This window comes from Ornithorhynchus anatinus, chromosome 3 (genome assembly GCF_004115215.2).
Source record: "Ornithorhynchus anatinus isolate Pmale09 chromosome 3, mOrnAna1.pri.v4, whole genome shotgun sequence".
Classification (NCBI taxonomy): Eukaryota; Metazoa; Chordata; class Mammalia; order Monotremata; family Ornithorhynchidae; genus Ornithorhynchus; species Ornithorhynchus anatinus.
This window is the reverse complement of record NC_041730.1, coordinates 109,551,567-109,572,305: the sequence shown is the minus strand read 5'-3', so window position 1 is coordinate 109,572,305 and position 20,739 is coordinate 109,551,567. Positions and strand designations below refer to the sequence as shown.

The following is a 20,739-nucleotide window of genomic DNA, read 5'->3' as shown; positions in this document are numbered from 1 at the left end:
TGTGGGATGGGAACTTTGTCTGACCTTGATTACCTTGTATCTAACCCAGTGCTTAGTTCAGTTCAGTTCTGGGCACATAGTAAATGCTGAACAAATATTGTTATTGTTATTATTATTATTATTATTATTATTGGAGTGAGGTGAGGGTGGATAGGGGCTCGGTAATCTATCTGGGGAATCATCCTATTTTCAAAATTTCTGGGCTGATGTGATGGAGAAAGGGAAGAGGGAAAGATGAGAGGGAGGGAAAGAGAGAGGGAGAGAGAGAGGAAGGAAAGAAGAAAGGGAAGAAGGAAAGAAGAAAGGAAAAGAGGAAGGGAAGGAGGGAGGGAAGAAAAGGAAAGGGAAGGGAAGGGAAGGGAAGGGAAGGGAAGGGAAGGGAAGGGAAGGGAAGGGAAGGGAAGGGAAGGGAAGGGAAGGGAAGGGAAGGGAAGGGAAGGGAAGGGAAGGGAAGGGAAGGGAAGGGAAGGGAAGGGAAGGGATGGAGGAAAAAAGCAAGGAGAGAACATGTTCTTTTGGGCAGGAAGTCACTCCTCCCCCATTGAGTGGAAGTCCACCATAGAGCAGACTGGTGAGGTGGATGACAGGCCAGGGTCAGGGCCATCCCAGATGACTGCCTGGGAATACTGTGGGGAAAGAGAAGCCTAACAGCTTTCCACACTGCCCTTCTCCTGCCCTGCTCCGCGACTGCTCTCCACAGCCAGCCTTCCCCTTTCACTGGCTCCATCCTCTAAGAGCTGAGGAAAGACCTGGCCTTGCCCGGGCCCCCCGGACTTACTTTGATGTGAGGGTGCTTTTCACAGGTAGTCCCCCAAACCCGGGCACAGCGTTCCTCCTTTCTGTGTTCAAAGAACTCGGGGTCTCGGAGGATGGCCACTTTCCGCCCATTGTACTCCAGGGCGAACTCGGAGGCCCCCTCCAGCCGCTTTCTGTCGTCCTCAACGACCGGCAGCACGATGGGGATGGTCAGGTTAATCACGCCGTCTGTGGGAAGATGGGGTGCCACGTTAGTTGATGCCCTGATTGGAGGGGTGGGAAAAGGTGAACGAAGCAGGGAGGCCGAGGGAGTGAAGACTGGCAGAGGAATAGGCCAGGATGGACACCACACACTTTCAGAGTGTTGGCCAAGGCTTGAAAGTTGGGGGTACACCCCTTCCGGACCCTCCACCCTATGGCACCCGCCACATCCACTTCCTTCCCCCTCAGCGGCTGTCTTAGTTTTGCATGGCATCATTTGACTGGGGTGGTGCCAGGGCACAGCGGAGGGCACAGCTGCCCCAGGGCTCCTCCCACATTGCCTAATACCACACAGCTCACTGATTCTGACACTTTAGAGCAGCAGTGTGACTAGTGGAAAGATCCTGGCCTGAGAGACAGAGGACCATGGTTCCAATCCCGGTCCTGCCACTTGCCTGTGTGACCTTGGGCAAGTCACTTCATTTCTCCGTACCTCAGTTTCATCTGCAAAAACCTCTTCTCCCTCTCTCTTCTACTGTGAGCCCCTTGTGGGACACGGACTGCATCCAACCTGCTCATCTTGCACCTGTTCCAGCACTTAGTGGGGTGCTTGGCACATACCAAACTCCATAATTACTGTTATTAAAATGGGAATTCAAAACCTGTTCTTCCTCCTTTGAATGAAAGCCCCATGTAGGACAAGGACTGTGACTGGCAGGATTATCTTGCAGCTACCCCTGAGGACGGCACACCCTAAGCACTTAACGAATACTACAATTTCTACTGGCTTTATCCCAACGGTTCAAAAGCATCTCCCAAAGCATAGACCCAAGAAAAAAAATCGCCCTATATCAATCATTATCATCAGTGGTATTTCTTGAGTGCTTACTGTGTACAGAGCTTGTAAAAAAAAAAAAAAAAACCAACAGAGATGGTATTCCCGTTTCCTGCCCACAAGAGCTTACATTTTGCCCTTTTCTCTAGTTTCTCTCCACACCCCTAGCCATGTATCAGACTTTTTTTCTTCCAAGAAAGACTTGGATGGTCAATTTCTAGATCTGATTCTGACTGGGGAGAGAGGGGAAAACTGAATCCCTCAGTGACACCCTTTTCCTCAGAGTAGGCACTTGGGGCCGTAAACAGCTATTTGGTGGGTGAGGCCAGGAGCGTAATTTTTCTCCCTCCTCTGATGGGTCTATAGCCCAGGGGTTGCCCCGCTGCCTCAAAGGCGGCCTTGGGGACGTAGCAGCGGGAGTCCCGTATCAAGCTGGCCATCCTGCCCAACTCAATCTACAGATGACACGATCTATCTGCATTGTGGTCAGGGAGCATTCTGTCCGCTGCCCACTGTCTCTCTTCCACCTCAGGCTCCTGGCAGCCTAGGACAGGTGGTGGGTGTGATCCCTACAGCTTTCACTCCCCCCATCTCCATTCTGCTCCTATGCGCAGGGGCCAGAATCCCCTGGCTCCTGTGGTGCCTTATCCCTACACGGCTCCCCATCATCCACAGGGAGGGTCAGTTGAGAAGTCTGGGCCTAACTTCAGTGGATAGGCAGGCAGGTAGACAGGCAGCTAGAGAGGCAGGCAGGCACCCAGAGGGTGGGCAGGTAGGTGGAAGACAGGCAGGGAGGAAGGCAGGTAGGCAGGTGAACAGGCAGGTAGGTGAGCAAGCAGGCAAGCAGGAAGGGGAAAAGGCAGGCAAGCAGGGAGATAGGTGGGCAGGCAGGCAGGCGGGTAGACAGGCAAGTAGGTAAGCAGGTGGGCTGGTGGACAGGTGGCAGGTGAGTGGGCAGGCAGACACGTGGGCAGTCAAGCGGGCAGGCAGGCAGAAAGATGGGCAGGCAGGCAAGCAGACAGACAGGAAGGCAGGTGGGCAGGCAGGAAGACAAACAGGAAGGTGGGCAAGTAGGTAGGAAGACAGGTAGATGGGTGGGCAGGTAGCCAGGCAGACAGGCAGGTGGGCGGGGCAGACAGGCAGGTGGGTGGGGCAGACAGGCAGGTGGGTGGGCAGGCAGACAGGCGGGCGGGCGGGCAGGCAGTGCCATGGCTCTCCCTGTGCTGCGGGGAGGTGTTAGCCTGGGCCTGCTCCACCAGGAGCCTTGTCTGCCTTGGAAGTGAGTGCCTGCCCCCTTCCTCCCATCCATGGGCTCTACTAAGCCAAAACCAGGGGACCCGCCACATGACTTCCACAAGGGCAGAGTCACACCTCGATTCCGACTTGGGCTGCTTGGCCGAGCAGTGACATAAACCTTGTGGAGAAAACTAGCTCAGATTTTCCCCAACCCTGCTCCAGGCCAGGCAGGGCCTTGGTTATCGGTGGGTGGTTGAGGAAGGGGAAAGCTGCTGGACTTTTTCACTTTTGAAATTTGGTGATGCTAGATTGTAGGCTCCTCAAGGGCAGGGATCTTGTCCACTAACTTTTTATTTTATTCTTCCAAGTGCTTAAGCGCTTGAGGGCAGGGATCGTGTCTACCAACTCTACTGCACTGTATTCTCCCAAGACCCCAGTACTCGGCACATGTAAATAACATTTTCGATTGACTGCTCAGCACGGTGCTCTGCATCCACTAAGAGCTCAATGGAATAGCACTGATTGATTGAAAAATAATCCCTGTGGCTGGGAAGGTGGAGAGGATCCAGTGTGAATTCTGGCAGAGGCAAAATGAAGAGAAAACCCAATACGGCAATAATAAAAAAAATAATAATAATATCGACTGTGGTATTTCTTAAGTGCTTACTGTGGGCAAACCACTCTAAGCGCTGGGGCAGGTACAAGATAATCAGGTTGGACACAGTCCCTGTCCCAAATGGGACTCACAGTTTAAGTAGGAGGGAGGGCAGACATTGAATCCCCATTTTACAGATAAGGAAACTAAAGCACAAAGCAACCAAGTGACTTGCCCAAGGCCCCACATAAGGCAAGGGATGGAGGAGAGCCTAGAACCCAGGTCCTCAGACTACCAGACCTGTGCTCTTGCCACTAAACAACACTGTTTCTAATGGGAGCCTGGAAATGTAACTAAAGGGAATTCTCCTCAAATATGAAATATCCAAAACACTGGACAAAAATGGCATTCCTTCCTTCAGTAGAACTGATGAAAAATTCCAGAGCTTGGAATTCACGTCTGGGGTAGGCTTCTGAAAGCAAACTCTTCAGTCACTGCCCACTTTCCTGTAACAAAGCTCTACAAAATTTAAGAGTGCCCTAAAGAATCTGAAGGATTGAGAGAGCAAGGTACTAGTGGCCAATAAAAAAGCCAGACCTAACACAATGTCTGAAAACTGTGCCAAAGTGAACTTATAAATTCTCAGTCCAGTACTGCACTTGATAATCAACCAGTTAATATTTCAATAGTTTTATTTAAGTAAAAAAAAACACCCAAATAAATTATTTGAGTCAAATTAACCTTATCATCTAGGTGAGGAAAGGAGCAGGACAAATCGGGAAATTCAGGTGGTGTGGAAGGCTGTCTGTCTGTCTCTCTCTTTCTCCACCCCACTCCACCCCACCTAGACCCCTTCTGAGGTCTGGAGGGACTTTACGAGATAGCCAGGAAGAAGGGGCTGAGAAATATTCCCAGATATATTGAACCTGATCATTCATGGCTTTGAGGAAGAGCTCAGTCTGACTCCTTATTCAAGAGGGACAGGTAGTTTTCCCACACTGAAATCAGGTCTAGCAATCTCCCCCTCCCACCCAATCCTCTTCCACACCTCTTTTTCTCTCCTTAAGAGGTTTATTTTTCCATCAAAATGTGCAATTTAAGCCTTATTTAATTCATGTTTTTTATGGTATTTGTTAAGTGCTTACTATGTGCCAGGTACTGTACTAAGGGCTGGGGTAGATACAAGTTCATCGGATTGGACACAATCCATGTCCCACATGGGGCTCAGTGTATTAATCCCCATTTTACAGAAGGGATGACTGAGGCATAGAGAAGTAAAGTGACTTGCCCAAGGTCACACAGCAGACAAGTGGTGGGGGTGGGATTAGAACCCAGGTCCTTCTGACTCCTAGACCCATGCTCTATCCACAAAGCCACGCTGCTTCTCATGCCTTTCCTCTATAAAATTTACATTTTTTATTCTGCACTCAGTCTCCCCTTTCCAACATGTACTTTACCTTTGATATTCAACAACCATTTTTTTCTTAGTGGATAAGATATGAATCCCACTTTTTAAACAGAAGTTATTCTTTTTCACAGTTGATCCATCTATTTATGCACTACTTTAGACTGCTGAGTTACACATTACAGAGGGCTATATTTTGATTCCAAGAGATTAATGAGGGATGTCACAGATTAACAAAATTACTCCAGGTACCAGTGAGGGTCCATTAAATGAAAATAAAAGTAAAGGCCTGTCACACCCATGAATTCTCATTTGCTTCTTTGAGAGTATGCAAGGCAAACACAATCACTGTCCATTTCCATTATTTCCAATTCTATAATTGTCTACTAAACATTCCATCATTAGCACCGAAATTAAACTCATGCACAATTATGCATCTCAACCAAATATTATGGTTCATGTTCAATGCAGTCAGATGCTTATTTAACTTTTGTCTAAAATGGAGTTGTCCTTAATGCATCAAAACTCTTTTAAAATGTTTCAAGAAAATTTCTCTCAGATGTCAATTAGATGAAACACAGGCCGAACAATGAAAAATTTGCTGCAAAAAATTAAAATGAAAGTTTTCTCCTGACATCCAAATAGATTGGAATGACCATCAGCTGCATCTGCTTCTACAACTTCTATTCCAGCCAGGATTCAATCAGTAAAAAAAGATATGGGGGAAGTTAATTCATTTTAACTGGTTGGATCATGAACTGAAGGCAACTTTAATTGGCTAATTTGGCTTTAATTTGCCTCCAATTGATATGAAACTAAACAATTTATCTTCCACAGGGAAAACTATTAAAATACAAACCATGCTGGATGGTACCTGAAGGAATACAAACACAATTAACAAGCCTGTTTGCTTCCCACCAAAACAACTTTAAAATGACAGTTTTAGGAGTCAAATCCATTAAGAAACTTTATATAACATCTAACACGTTTCCACCTTATTCTTTGTTCCCGGTGAAACGGAAATATATTAAGACACAAAATCACTAGCGACAGGGTGGACAAAAAGTTGTCAGTTCCCTTGGCAGAGATTGTGTCACCAACTCTATTTCTTTTAAATGGTATTTGTTAAGTGCTTACTGAGTGGCAGACACTTCACTAACTGCTGGAGGTAGGTACAGGATAATCAGGTTGGACACAATGTCCCACATGGGGCTCACTGTCTTTATCCCCTTTTTACAGATGAGATAAATGAGGCCCAGGGAAGACTTGCCCAAGGTCACACAGCAGACAGGTGGCAGAGCCAGGTTTAGAGCCCGTCCCTCTGACTTCCCGACCTGGGTCTAAAGTACTAGGTCAAGCTGCTTCTCATTGTTTTGTTCTCTTCCAACCACTTTGTTGATCTGCTCCACATTCACTAAGGACTCAGTAGCATTGATAGGAATATCAGGTTTATGTAGCCACATCCTAGCCCAGTGTTCCCACCTCAGGGAAAAGGAAGAAGGCAGCAGAGCATAGTGGATAATAATAATAATGTTGGTATTTGTTAAGCACTTACTATGTGCAGAGCACTGTTCTAAGCGCTGGGGGAGATACAGGGTAATCAGGCTGGCCCACATGAGGCTCACTGTCTTCATCCCCATTTTCCAGATGATGTAACTGAGGCAAAGAGGAGTTAAGTGACTTGCCCACAGTCACACAGCTGACAAGTGGCAGAGATGGGATTCAAACCCACGACTTCTGGCTCCCAAGCCCAGGCTCTATCCACTGAGCCACGCTGCTTCTACAGGCCTGGGAGTCGGTGGGACCTGGGCTCTAATCCCGGCTCTGCCACATTTCTGCTGTGTGTCTATTGGCAAGTCACTTAATCCCGACTCTGCCCCTTGTCAGCTGTGTGACTGTGGGCAAGTCACTTCACTTCTCTGTGCCTCAGTTTCCTCATCTGTAAAATGGGGATAACTGTGGGCCTCAAGTGGGACAAGCTGATTACGCTGAATCTACCCCAGCACTTGGAACAGTGCTCTGCATGTAGTAAGTGCTTAATACCAACATTATTATTATTATTATTATTAATTATCTCTCTGTGCCTCTGCAAAATGGGACATGGGCTCTGTCCAACTTGATTAGCTTGTATCTACCCAGCTCTTAGTACAGTGCTTGGTACATTGTAAGTGCTTAACAAAAACCTCAGTGTGGGCAGGGAATGTCACTGTTTATTGTATTGTACTTTCCCCAGCACTTAGAGCACAGTGCTGTACACATAGAGTATAGTGCTCTGCACACAGTAAGCACTCAATACATACAATTGAATGAGTGAATGAACAAATACCATTAAAAAAAAAGGGCTAGAGGGTCTCCTCCAGGCCCTTAAGCAGAATGTGTATTATCTATGATTTATTTATCTTGATGATATTTACACCAGACTACTTGTTTTGTTTTGTCCTGTTTTGTTTTGTTGTTTGCCTCCCCCTTTTAGGCTTGAGCCAGTTACTGGGCAGGGATTGTCTCTATCTGTTGCCGAATTTACATTCCAAGCGCTTAGTACAGTGCTCTGCACATAGTAAGTGCTCAATAAATACTATTGAATGAATATCCCTGTCATACATAGACCAGTGTGCAGTTAGGATTTCCAGAGCCCAGGAATGGGACAGGGCGAAGGGTTGGAGAGTGGGGACAAGATGAGGAAAGTGAAACCCCTTTGGATCTCAAAAATGCACCTGCTTTGCCTTTCTGCTTTTGTAATTTTTTTTTTCCACACTTCCCAGTGCTGTCTGGGCCTCAAACTGGACCAGAAACAAAGACAAAGCTCACTGGAAAGACATATTAGGCTAAATTTAAGATTGTGAGCCTCCTGAGGGATAGGAACCATGTCTAATTCCCTCCTATGTATCCTCTCACAGTACAGTACAGTGCTAAGAGAGAAGCAGTGTAGCTCAGTGGAAAGAGCCCGGGCTTTGGAGTCAGAGGTCATGGGTTCGAATCCCGGCTCTGCCACTTGTCAGCTGTGTGGCTGTGGGCAAGTCATTTCACTTCTCTCTGCCTCAGTTCCCTCATCTGTAAAATGGGGGGTAAGACTGTGAGCCTCATGTGGGACAACCTGATGACCCTGTATCTACTACCCCAGTGCTTAGAACAGTGCTCTGCACATAGTAAAGCACTTAACAAATACCAACATTATTATTTTTATTATTAGTGCTCTGCACCCAGTAAACACTTAATAAATAGCACCACTACTAACTACTACTGCAGATACAGGGCCTGTGTCATTGAGCTGTGATATTAGCTTGGTTTCGTGGAAAGAGCACAGTCTTGGGAGTCAGACCTCATGGGTTCTAATCCTGACTCCACCACTTGTCTGCTGTGTGACCTTGGGCAAGTCACTTGACTTCTCTGTGCCTCAGTTACCTCATCTGTAAAATCATAGATATATACATATCAGCGAGAAGGGGAAATGAATGGATTAGAGCATCTCTCCCAGGCTGTGTATTATTATTATTATTGTTATTATTATTATTAGTGTATTTGTTAAGCAATTACTACATATCAAGGCACTGTTCTCAGTGCTGGGTAAGATAAAAGTAAATTTGGTTGGACACAGTCTCCGTCCCACATAGGGCTCATAGTCTGAATTGGAGAACTGTAGTTCTCGATTTGGTCCTTGACCAAAAGGAAGCAGCATGGCCTGGTGGATAGACCCCGGGCCTCGAGTCGGAGGTTCTAATCCGGGCCTCGAGTCGGAGGTTCTAATCGCTGCTCTGCTGCTTATTTGCTGTGTGACCTTGAGCAAGTCACTCAACTTCTCTGTGCCTCAGTTCTCTCATCTGTAAAATGGAGCTTAAGACTGTGAGCCCCATGTGGGACAGAGACTCCATCCAAACTGATATGCTTCTATCCATCCCAGTACTTAGTACAGTGCCTGGCACAAAATAAGTGCTTAAACAACACCACAATTATTAGTAGTATTATTATCATCATTATAAGGAAAGCTGATGGAGAACCCAGTAGCAGACCGGGCAGCTCCCCCAAAAAGGTGTTTTTTAGAAAACCAAATCTGACCACAAGGGATCCATCTGTTTTCCCATTAGCCTCCTCAATATATTGGCTAAGGAACACTGCCTGGATAAACCTTTTCAAATGGCCTGGCAAGGCTGGGAGAGAAATGTATTTCCTTTTCTATGAAGCTTTAGGAAATAAAGAATCATACCGTCGAGCAAAGTGCCAAAGTGAATTGCCTGCAGGTACTCTTTCTCTCGCATAAAGCCCTTGAGGGGTGAAGCCCATCCTTCGCTCAACACTTGAACCCACTGAAGATCCAGCTGCAAAACAGAGTTAAACACATCAGCATCTCAGGCCGACCAGCTGTTTCTGACAGAGAAGAGGGGACGCGTTAGTTAGCCTTTCCCTCCGAGCGCCGGACACAAGTGCTAAGGGCCATCGGAGAGATCCTGAAAGGACACAACAGTAAAGGACACATGCCTTAGACCCTATATGGTTCAAAAATTGAGCCTCCTGAAAAGACAAATGCACTTTTGCAGGCGCCTCAGAAACGCTTTGAAAACCTAGGCCTAAATCCTAGTTTGTGGAACCTTCTCATTTCAGGGCAGAGAAAAGAGAAAAAGAAGTTGGGGTATTTAAGTGTTTATTATATGCCAAATACAGTATTAAGTGCTGGTGGGGCACAGTCTCTGTCCCACATGGGCCTTATAGTTTAAATGGGAGGAAGAACACATACTTAATTCCCAGTTTTCAGCAGAGGAAACTGAGGCCCAGGGAAGGTAATTGACTTGCACAAGGTTACCTAGCAGATAAATGGTTGATCTAGGATTGGAACCCAGGTCCTCTGACTCCCAGGCCTGTGCTCCTTCCACTAGGCCATGCTGCTCAATAGACAAGGTGAAGCGGATTGATGAATTGACTGATTGAGGATCAGGGCCCCCTGAGGACCCCCCTCCCAGGCAGCTGCGTTTCTCTGCACATTTCTGTCACCTTGAGAAGCAGCGCGGCCCAGTGGAAAGAGTACGGGCCTAAGAGTCAGAGGACCTGGGTTCTAATCCCAGCTCGGCCACACGTCTGCTGTGTGATTTTGGCCAAGTCATCTAACTTCTCTGTGCCTCAGTTTCCTCATCCGTAAAATGGGGATTAAATCCTGCTCCCTCCTATTGAGATTATGGACAGGGACTATGTCCAACCCGATTATCTTGTATTAGAGAAGCAGTGTGGCTCAGTGGAAAGAGCCCGGGCTTGGGAGTCAGAGGTCATGGGTTCGAATTCCGGCTCCACCGCTTGTCAGCTGTGTGACTGTGGGCAAGTCACTTAACTTCTCTGTGCCTCAGTTCCCTCATCTGTAAAATGGGGATTAACTGTGAGCCTCACGTGGGACAACCTGATTACCCTGTATCTACCCCAGCGTTTAGAACAGTGCTCTGCACATAGTAAGCGCTTAACAAATACCAACATTATTATTATTATGATTTACCCTGGCGCTCGGGACAGTGCTTGGCACACAGTAATCGCTTGACAAATACCTCTGTGATTTTCATTATCACCTACCGTTTCTCAGGTTGGTCCCATCAGTTCTCTTGGGGGTTCATGGGCTGGACTGCTCAGTGGGTGGCTCACCCACACCTCTCTGTTTCTGCCCCTCGCTGCCCTCCCCTCCTGCCACAGGGTGAACAGGAGAAGGGATGGGAAGTAGCTGGCAGTTTGGCTGGCAGCCTAAAGGAAACATTGAGTTGGGAAAGAGGCTGCTGCTATTAGCCAAAATGAGGGCCGGGATTGGCTGGTGGATTTCACTTGGCCTTGTCCATTCCGCTGTCCACTTGAAATATGGCCCAGATTTCAAGGCAATCGGGAACGGTTTTAATTTGCTGAAAATTATTTGATCAAATCTGAACGCTCTCACCTTGGAAATGATCAATGATGGCAGCTTTTCAGCTTCACCTCGGGCCAGATCAAGTTTGTTTTCGGGTACAAAAAGTTCATGGATGCCCTTTATGATAGAATGTGGGACGATGCTCTGCAGTTAAAGAGAAATGATCCAGGTTAATTAGAAACCGGGTAATGTCCTCTGGGGGTCTGAACAGTGGTCCATTCGACCCAGGGCTCTGTCTCTGACAGTGGACCAACGATGCTCTGAACTTCATTCTAACCACCGGTGTGGTCGAGGAAGGGAAATGATCACAAAATGGGGCTAAGCTCGTTAAAGACAAGTGAGAACAACTTCCAACGTGTAACTTCAGAGGTGTGGATCCTGCCTGGGTTACACTACTGACATTTTGCATTACACAAACTTATATGAAAGCTTCAAACAGAAACTCTCGACCATTAGTTTAAAAGTGATTGACTCCCACCCTCCTACTTTCCACTTTCTTCTCCTACTAGACTCCAGGTCGCAATCTTCCTTCCCGTCAGGCTAGCCTAGTTACTGTGTCTGGTTCTCATTTCTCCTCCAACTGAACCTTGCTCATGCCCTGCCCCTTGCACGAAACTACCTCCTCCTTCAAATCCACCAGACACCACTCTCCCCATCTTCAAAGTCCTAAAATCACAACTCCCCCAAGATGCCTTCCCTGATTAATTTTCCTTTCCCCACAGATTTTATCCCAACTACCACTTAACTTCCAACTACATACTTGTGTGCTCTCCCAAGTGCTTAGTACAGTATTCAGCACACAGTAAGCTCTAATATAATTGGTTGATTCTGAATATATCAATTTATCTACCTTGTTATTTAAACCCAAACACATACAAACACACACTTCTCTTTCTTCCCTCTATTTTTAATTTATTTTCGATTCTGTCACTCCCGACTCAATTGTCAGGGCCTTGAAAGCAGGAATTATATCCACTGATTCCACTATCTTCTGAAGGTTTTTCATTCGATCACATTTATTGAGCACTTACTGTGTGCGGAGCACTGTAGTAAGTGCTTGGAAAGTACAATACAGTAATAAAGGGAGACAATACCTGCCCACAGTGGGCTCACAGTCCAGAGGGTCTAAACTAGTCTGGAGGTGCTTCACACGTTAGGTTTACTATCAATACTACTGATTAATCAATCGCTTGATCGAACCTAAGGGGTCAGGGTGCAAAGACTGATGAACATCCCACGGTCCTGTAACGCCCTCCCTCCTCACCTCCGCCAAACTAATTCTCTGCCCCTCTTCAAAACCCTACTTAAAACTCACCTCCTCCAAGAGGCCTTCCCAGACTGAGCTCCCCTTCTCCCTCTACTCCCTCTACCGCCCCCCCCCCCCCGTCACCTCTCCTCAGCTTAACCCTCTTTTCCCCCCATTTCCCTCTGCTCCTCCCCCTCTCCCTTCCCATCCCCTCAGCACTGTACTCGTCCGCTCAACTGTATATATTTTCATTACCCTATTTATTTTGTTAATGAAATGTACATCGCCTCGATTCTATTTAGTTGCCATTGTTTTTACGAGATGTTCTTCCCCTTGACTCTATTGCCATCGTTCTTGTCTGTCCGTCTCCCCCGATTAGACTGTAAGCCTGTCAAACGGCAGGGACTGTCTCTATCTGTTGCCGACTTGTTCATTCCAAGCGCTTAGTACAGTGCTCTGCACATAGTAAGCGCTCAATAAATACTATTGAATGAATGAACATAGCCAGAGTTTCCTTTTCTACCATCCAACTCACCTGTTCCTGCAGCAGCTCCACTACCTGGCTGATACAGTCACTCACTGAGGACAAGTTGGTCTTCAGTACGAGTTCAGGCGTTTCGGGTTTCTCATAGTCGGAATCGATTCCCGTAAATCCTGCAAACCATGAGAGTGGAAATGGCTGGAGATTGGATGCAATAACAAATTGACTCGAGACTGTTAAGTCAGAGAGGGATGGCGATCTCCCAGTTGGAGAACATAGATTGGGAAATGATTGACGGGTGGGCCCGAGTCCCAGCTGAAGAGATTCTCTCTCTCAAAGATGTTCATGTTGTCGCAATGTCGGCAGTGTCATCCCTGAACAGAAGGTCCAATATTCTGTTCTGCTCGGAGGGCTACAGAGGGAGATGCTTCACAGAGTGCCTAGCACAGTGCCTGTATAATTAGGAAGGGATTTTGAAGGACTTGCAAAGTAGTGTGGCCTAGTTGAAAAAAGTACCAGCCTGGGAGTCAGAGGACCTGGGTTCTAATCCCAGCTCTGGTCCTGTCTGCTGTGCGACCTTGGACAAGTCACTTAATTTCTCTGTCCCTCAGTTACCTCATCTGTAAAATGGGATTAAATCCTCCTCCCTTCAATTTAGACTCTGACCCCAGTCTTGGACAGGCACTGTTCCTAACCTAGTTTATCTCATATCTACCCCAGGACTTAGTGCAGTTCCTAGAAACTACTAAGTTTATAACAAGTACTGTAAAAAAAAAAAAAAAGATTAAAAACCCCTAAAAAAGGGCAGTTTCAAGTCCTTTTTCCCTCCTGGCAACCGGACATTCAACTTTCAGATGAGCATGTACCTGTCCTGATTTTAACTGACATTATCAACTCGCCTTCGGACATAAAGCAATTACGATCATTAACAAAAATTATCAACCCCATTTACTTTGGGGCATCCGTGACAATATTGTTCATATGTGGTTATCGGGCAGGGATGAGAAAGAGACAGTAAGAATAGATGTATTACCAGTTGTTTGTCATACCTTTGATTTCTCCTGCTCTAGCTTTTTTATAGAGGCCTTTCACATCTCTGCTCTCACAGATATTGAGCGGAGCATCTACAAAGATCTCAAAGAACGGGAGCCCTGCAGACTCATGAATTTTTCGGGCATTCTCACGATCCTTTAAAACACAACAGAAAATCATGGAAATTGAGGTACTGTGAAATTCTTAATGTGTTTTTGTAACCTGTGGCTCTCCTCTAGGTCAGATTGTTGGCTCCTGTTGGGCAGGCAAGATGTCCAGCAATTCTGTTATATCATACTTTCTCAAGTACTCTGTACACACTAAGTAGTCAATAAAAAAACATTGATGAATTGACTAATTAATCAGTCTATTCCTTAAAGGGAAATGTAGAAACATACACTAAAGGCACAGGGTGCTCCCTCTGGGATTTTCATGGAAACCTTAAAAAAAAAGAATATCATCTCTTTACTAGAACAGCAGGGTCAACCCTCTTTTAATTCAGCTCTCTAAAGCACCTGCAAAAAGCAAGCCCATTACGGAATGCATCTGCAGCCTGTTGAAATTCCTTCAGAGAAACATGTCTCTCGAATTTTAAAAGGATGAGGGCCACGCCTTGAGGGCCACCTCATAAAATAAAAAATCGGAAATTGGCCACTACAAAACTTATGTCTTTCATTCTTCAGTTTTCCTCCAAATTGAAATTAAAGAACTCTAGTGTGTTTTCCCAGCCCAACTTTTCCTTCCTTTCAAATGAAGCCAAATGCAGAGGCACCTCTGAACATGAGAGATTACGGCAACTCCTTCTGGCACCTGGAACGAAGGCATTTTCTCTTAGCTCTTAAGGAAGAGCAGAGGGACGGGAAGGGAACCAACAGATTGGAAAATGCCCCCCTAGAATTCCACTCTCAGCTACGGAAGCGTTTGGATGACCAGGTGCCGGTTGGGAATTCCAAACTTAAACTTACCTTCGCGAAAGGGGAAATAAAGCTGGTAATGCAAACCAGACCGGCGTCAGCAAACAGCTTGGCCACCTCGGCTATCCGACGGATATTTTCCTCTCGGTCTCCCGAAGAAAAGCCAAGGTTTTTGTTGAGGCCGTGGCGCACGTTGTCGCCATCCAGCGAGTAACAAGGAATGGCGTGAGACACCAAGTACTCCTCGAGAGCAAAGCTGATTGTTGTCTTTCCAGCACCAGAGAGACCTTTTAGAAAGGACAGACAAGGCAGTCTGAGTTAGACGGGAACCCAAAGTGGAGCCGGATCTAGGGATGCTTTATTGGAGCAAGATATCTGTTATCCAAAGAAAAACACTGAGAACTCACCAAACAAAATTAGTCTCGGTGCCTGGTGTCTACACTGCACAGCAAAAGAGCCCAAAATGGTACTTCTGGTATTTAGTTTGGAATAGCAGTAGTAGCAATAATACGATTTTCTTATTATTTTATTTTATTTTTGGTATTTGCTATGCACCCTAAGCACTAGGGTAATCAGATTGGACAAAGTCCATGCCCTACATGGGGCTCACAGTCTTCATCCTCATTTTACAGATGAGGTGACTAAGGCACAGAGAAGTGAAGATCACTTAGACAGACTTGCTTCATACCTTCTTATGAAGCAAAAGCTCCTCACTATTGGCTTCAGAACTGTCCATCACCTTGCCCCCTCCTACCTCACCTCCCTTCTCTCCTTCTACAGCTTAGTCCGCACACTCCGCTCCTCTGCTGCTAACCTCCTCACTGTGCCTCGTTCTCGCCTGCCCCCCCGTCAACCCCTGGCCCCCGTCCTACCTCTGGCCTGAAATGCCCTCCCTCCTCACATCCAACAAACTAGCTCTCTTCCCCCTTCAAAGCCCTACTGAGAGCTCACCTCCTCCAGGAGGTGTTCCCTGAGTCAGCCCCCCTTTTCCTCTGCTCCTCCTCCCCTCCGCATCATCCCTACTCCCTTCCTCTGCTCTACCCCATTTCCCACCCCACAACACTTGTATAAATTTTTTATATATTTATTATTCTATTTATTCTATTAATGATGTGTATATATCTATAATTCTATTTATTTATTTTTATGCTATTGATGCCTGTCTACTTATTTTGTTGTCTGTCTCCCCCCTTCTAGACTGTGAGCCTGTTGTTGGGTAGGGATTCTCTCTATCTGTTACTGAATTGTACTTTCCAAGCGCTTAGTAGAGTGCTCTGCACACAGTAAGTGCTCAATAAATACAATTGAATGAATGAAAGACTACACAGGTCTTTTCAAGGTGAAGTTGGACACTCTGAACTCTAGGCACTGACGGCCTGTCTAAACTCTGGGCACTGTTCTGAGGCCACCAGGATGGTAGTGGATTTGGCGGGATGGGAAGGAAAGAAGCTAAATCTAAACTGGTCCCCTTCAATAATGTGATCCATCAGGATTCCTGGGCCAGTTCTGAAGCGGGGCTAGTGACTCCTAGCTCCAAAATTGTTCATCTTGGCTGCTTGTGCAATCCCCAAAATGTCAGACTGGCTAATAGCATCAGATTTGCCCCAGGGCAAAGTGGATATTCAATCTGAAAACAAATCCATAAATGATTGTGCGCTTTGACACAAAAGGCCACTGGCTATGTAACCTTGCATAAACAGATGTTTAAATTATGGCTCATGCCCATCTAAATGCATGGGCATACAACAATATAAATCCCAAGTTTATAGACCTCATGAAAATTGTGCTTTCCTTGATCTGCAGGGGTGTCTTTGAGGTGGAGCCTCTTAATAAGCCACAAAACAATTTACCAGGATGTGAAAACATAAGGCTGTGGAGAGCCCATCTCCGAACATCTAAAATCTGCTGGGTTGCCAAATGTTTGATGTCTTAGCTGGCACTCGGTTCGCTTGGGCTCCTGACGTTACTCCTTAAAGAAGGTTAAAATTAAACTCAACATTGTAAACACATTTCCCAGGTGGATTTTTGGTGAGAAAGGGATATGAGGTACCTGTCAACCAGACCGTACATCCTCGAAATCCTCCCCTCGTGCCCACCACCTGTCCTCTCTTACTCCTGCTCACGTGATGAGCTTGGTACACCACATTGGTGGATTTCTGGAAAACACAAACAGACAAAAAGATCTCTGGTCATTCAGTACATGAGTGAAACACCAAGTAATAGAATCGCCCTTCACCCTAATACCCTCTTCCTCCTCCTCTCCCCTGTCTCACCCCCTGTAATCCCTCCTCAAGCCTATATTTGATAGGCTGAATATGCATTTTTTTAATTCCACTAGTTTAAAAACTAAAATTGTGAATTTTTTTATGGTATTTGTCTGTTCCAAGCATGGAGTAGGTATAGGTTTATCAGGGGGAATACTGTCCCTGTCCCACATGGGGCTAAAAGTCTAAGTACTGTGAGCTCATCCCTGGGCAGGGATTGTCTCTGTTGCCGAATTGTACATTCCAAGCGCTTAGTACAGTGCTCTGCACATAGTAAGCGCTCAATAAATACTATTGAATGAATGAATAAGTAGGAGGGAGTAATGTAATGCTCTGAAAATTGAAAGACAATTCAAATATTGCATAGATGTCATTGACAATGCTTGGCTGATTGAGTTCAAGAAAAGGCAGTTTTTACAATCTGCAGATTTATTGTATTTGCCTATGTCTTGAAAATTTTATTAACCACTTCCCCATGCCCAGAAATGTCCTCTCATTCTCCAAAGATGCCCCTGGCTAAGGCCAAAGGAGGAATTATTTTAAGGCAAAGGGCCTGATCCCACTCCTTGAAACCAACCCATGGCTCTACATGTTCACAATAAAGGCTTATTAATAATAACAACAGTAGAAACAATAATAATTATGGTATTTGTAAAGTGCATACTTATGTGCTAAGCAATGGGGTAAACCCAACACAATCAGATCAGACACAATCCTTGTCCCATGCGGCCCTTATGGTCTAAGTGGGCAGGAGAAGAGGGATCATCTTTATTTTATATATAAGGTAACTGAATCCCAGAGAAGTTAAGCAATTTGCCCAAGGTAACAGAGCAGGCAAGTGGAGGAACTGGGATTAGAACCCAGGTCCTCTGACTCCAGGTCTGGGTTCTTTCCACTAGCCCACATTCAAGCCCTTCTGCTTGCTAGCAGTCAGGCTAGAGTGGAATTATCTTTTTATCCAACAGGAGCAATATGGTAATAGTTATAGAAGCAGCATAGCTTAGAGAAACAGTGTGGCCTAATGTGGTCTCCAGGCCTGGGAGTCAGAGGACCTGGATTCTAATCCTGGCACCACCTCCTCAGGCAAGTCACTTTTCTGCGCCTCAGTCACCTCATCTGTAAAACGGGGCTTAAGACTGGTAGCCCCATGTGAGACAGGCACTGTGTCCAACTGATTAGTTTGTATCTTCCCCAGTGCTTAGTACAGTGCTTGGCACACGCTGAGTGCTTAACAAATACCATTTTAAAAAATAGCAATGGTATTTCTTGAGCTCCCATTGGATGCAATGTCTGTGTTAAGGGAATGTGTCTGTTTATTGTTGAACTGTACTCTCCCAAGCACTTAGTACAGTGTTCTGCACACAGTAGCTGCTCAATAAATACCACTGAGTGAATATTAAGTGCTTGGGACAGTATAAGAGAATCAAGAGATCAGCTCCCTGCCCAGAGAGAGTTTACAGTCTACTGGAGGAGATGGATATACAGCTGTTTACAAATGGACTCAAAGTCTGGTGATAAACTAGATCTGTGTACTCCGTAGAACTTCAACACTCACCCCAGCCCCACAAAACTTATGTAAATATTCTTACACTCTACTACTTCCCCTAATCCTAATCTATTTTAATATCAGTCTCCCCCATAAATGAAAAGCTACCTGTGCATCTGCCAACTCTGTTGTATTGTACTTTCCCAAGCATTTAGTATAGTGCTCAGTACCTAGTAAGCACTCAACCAAGCAAGGGTATTTATTGAGGGCTTAGTATGTACACAGCGCTGTAATAAGCACTTGGGAAAATACAATAGAGTTGGTAGGAACATTCCCTGCCCAGAAGGAATTTAAAGTCTACAGTCAATAAATACCATTGATTGATTGACTGCATTGCCTTCAGCGGGAAGTGTCATTATTGATATTCTGTGAATCAACCAAGTTCAAATTTTGGAAAAAAAAGGGGGGAGAGTTGAGCTTTCCATAGATCTCCAAAATGAGATATCTGCAGATCTCTGCCAAGCAAATGGTATGGACCCTCCCCCAGGCTGCCCTCCCCCGATCTCTCTGGTCTACACGTCTAGTAGGGATTCGTGTACAATTCCATAATTCTTTTTATTACTCACAGTTTGTCGTATTTGCAAATTCCAACCAAGCTCAATAGATATCCTGTGCTTACAATATAAGCACAAACAAATACGATCTTATAAACCGTCACATACCACTCACTGACGGAAGGCCCGAGGGAGAAGGAGCCTTCAGTTGTCTGGGGTTTTGTGAGGGGAGGCTCTGCTAAGTAAGAGCTTAAACAAATGGAGGCTCTTGGTTTCTGACCTTTTGGCTCTTCAAAATAGCCGATGGGTGACAGTTTGAGGCAGTTGCTCAAGAATCCTGGCTTGCGAAGAGCTCCGAAATGTTATTGTGAAATCTCACTACCAGCCAGTAACCTGCTTCAGACTGCCAGGACTCCCTCCCCCTTGATCAGATAGTAGTTTGTCATCTTGACGTTTTAAGGGACTCTTCTGGCCCTGCACAGTTACCTCAAAAAGTTTGAAATATAGGCTGCTACTTTTCTCCCCTCGGCTCCACCTCTTCAGGACCTCAGTGGAGGAGGCAGAGCCCTCGCTAAGAGAGCACACACCCAGCTGAGGAAAGCGCAAGCGTGAGTGTGAAACACATATTTTTTCCTCAAAGTGTGAGATGGACAGGATATGTCAAGATTAGACACCTTCTGACCCAGGAAATTCTGAATCCACAAGAGTTTGAAATTGAACACTGCCAAGGGACAGCGGGTCTGCAACTCTCTCAAACTCTGGGTAAAGCCAAAAACAAAAAAATCCAGCAAAACATACCCTGTCATCGTGAGGGAAAAAACCTTGAAAAGCAGGGCAATCTGAAACATCCAGTGGGGGAGAATGAACTCTACAAGACCTTTCTCTTTGTGGAAATGACAATCCCTAGTTAATTTTTCTTCTACTGAAACATAATGTTCACTAAACCCAACACGTGATTCTTTTGGAAATCCAGTCTTATAAACCCAGAACCTTTCTCCCTCCACCTCCCCGCACCTCCACCTCCTTTCCATACAGTTGTTTAATGAAATAATTGTTTTTAGCACACTGTAGAGACAGGTCTGAGGACCTGCAACTCCAAAGATCTTTCTGCTGGGAAATCTATCAGACACACCAAACATCTGACAACCACCCAGTGCTTGGTTTTTGGAACAGAATCACATTCTAAGTTAGCTGGAACTGGGTAACTCACATGAAAAGAGCAGTCACATGATATCCCAGAAGCATAAGTAATGAAAGGATGTCACATTGTTCACCGCCTAATCTAATTAGACATGTGCTAATGTAACCAGGCTTTTACCATTAAGCACTCAGAGGGTCTGACCTCAGGGATATTATCAAGAGGCTTCCTGATTGTCTGGAGGGGACAGAAGGATTTAACAAATTCTTTAGTTCTCTCTGGGCCTTGGTGTTTCTGTTTGCCATAACTGGAATGAATCTCCTCTGAAGTTTAACCCATTCAAAGGAGGGGGGAACACAGTATCGTATTTGTGATAAAACTGTCTTCACTTTGTAGATGCCCCACCCTGATTTTTGAGGTGAAAATACGAGGTTATTTTTGTACTACATAATTGTAGAGAGAGCTGTGCATGCTGGCGAAAGAGGAAGAGCAGAAGGGTGAGAATGAGAAAACATAGCAAGAGGGGTAGTTAATTCATTAAAACTGCTAATGGAGAGGAGAAGCAGAAGGGTAAAATCTGATAAGGTGGGGCGAGTTAATTCGTCGAGTGCTTACTGAAGGCAGCATTTAGGTGACTGAAAGAGAACTAAGAAACAGTCTCAAGTGCCCCTTTAACCTTCCTCTTCCTCGTCCCCTTCTTTCTGCCTCTTCCTTTTCTTCTCTTTTC

The 20,739-nt window shown here is 45.6% G+C and overlaps 1 protein-coding gene across 1 annotated transcript in view; it reads right to left on the bottom strand.

The window, feature by feature from the left end:
* The window catches only part of PAPSS2 (3'-phosphoadenosine 5'-phosphosulfate synthase 2), a 90,130-nt gene that overhangs the window by 9,971 nt on the left and 59,420 nt on the right, over positions 1–20,739 (bottom strand). The window contains exons 2-8 of the mRNA XM_029060655.1: positions 16,621–16,726; positions 14,622–14,857; positions 13,674–13,812; positions 12,679–12,797; positions 10,928–11,041; positions 9,230–9,341; positions 779–984 (exon numbers count right to left, since the gene is read on the bottom strand). Of these exons, the coding sequence (XP_028916488.1) occupies positions 779–984; positions 9,230–9,341; positions 10,928–11,041; positions 12,679–12,797; positions 13,674–13,812; positions 14,622–14,857; positions 16,621–16,726 (1,032 nt within the window). The remainder of the gene's footprint in view (positions 1–778; positions 985–9,229; positions 9,342–10,927; positions 11,042–12,678; positions 12,798–13,673; positions 13,813–14,621; positions 14,858–16,620; positions 16,727–20,739) is intronic.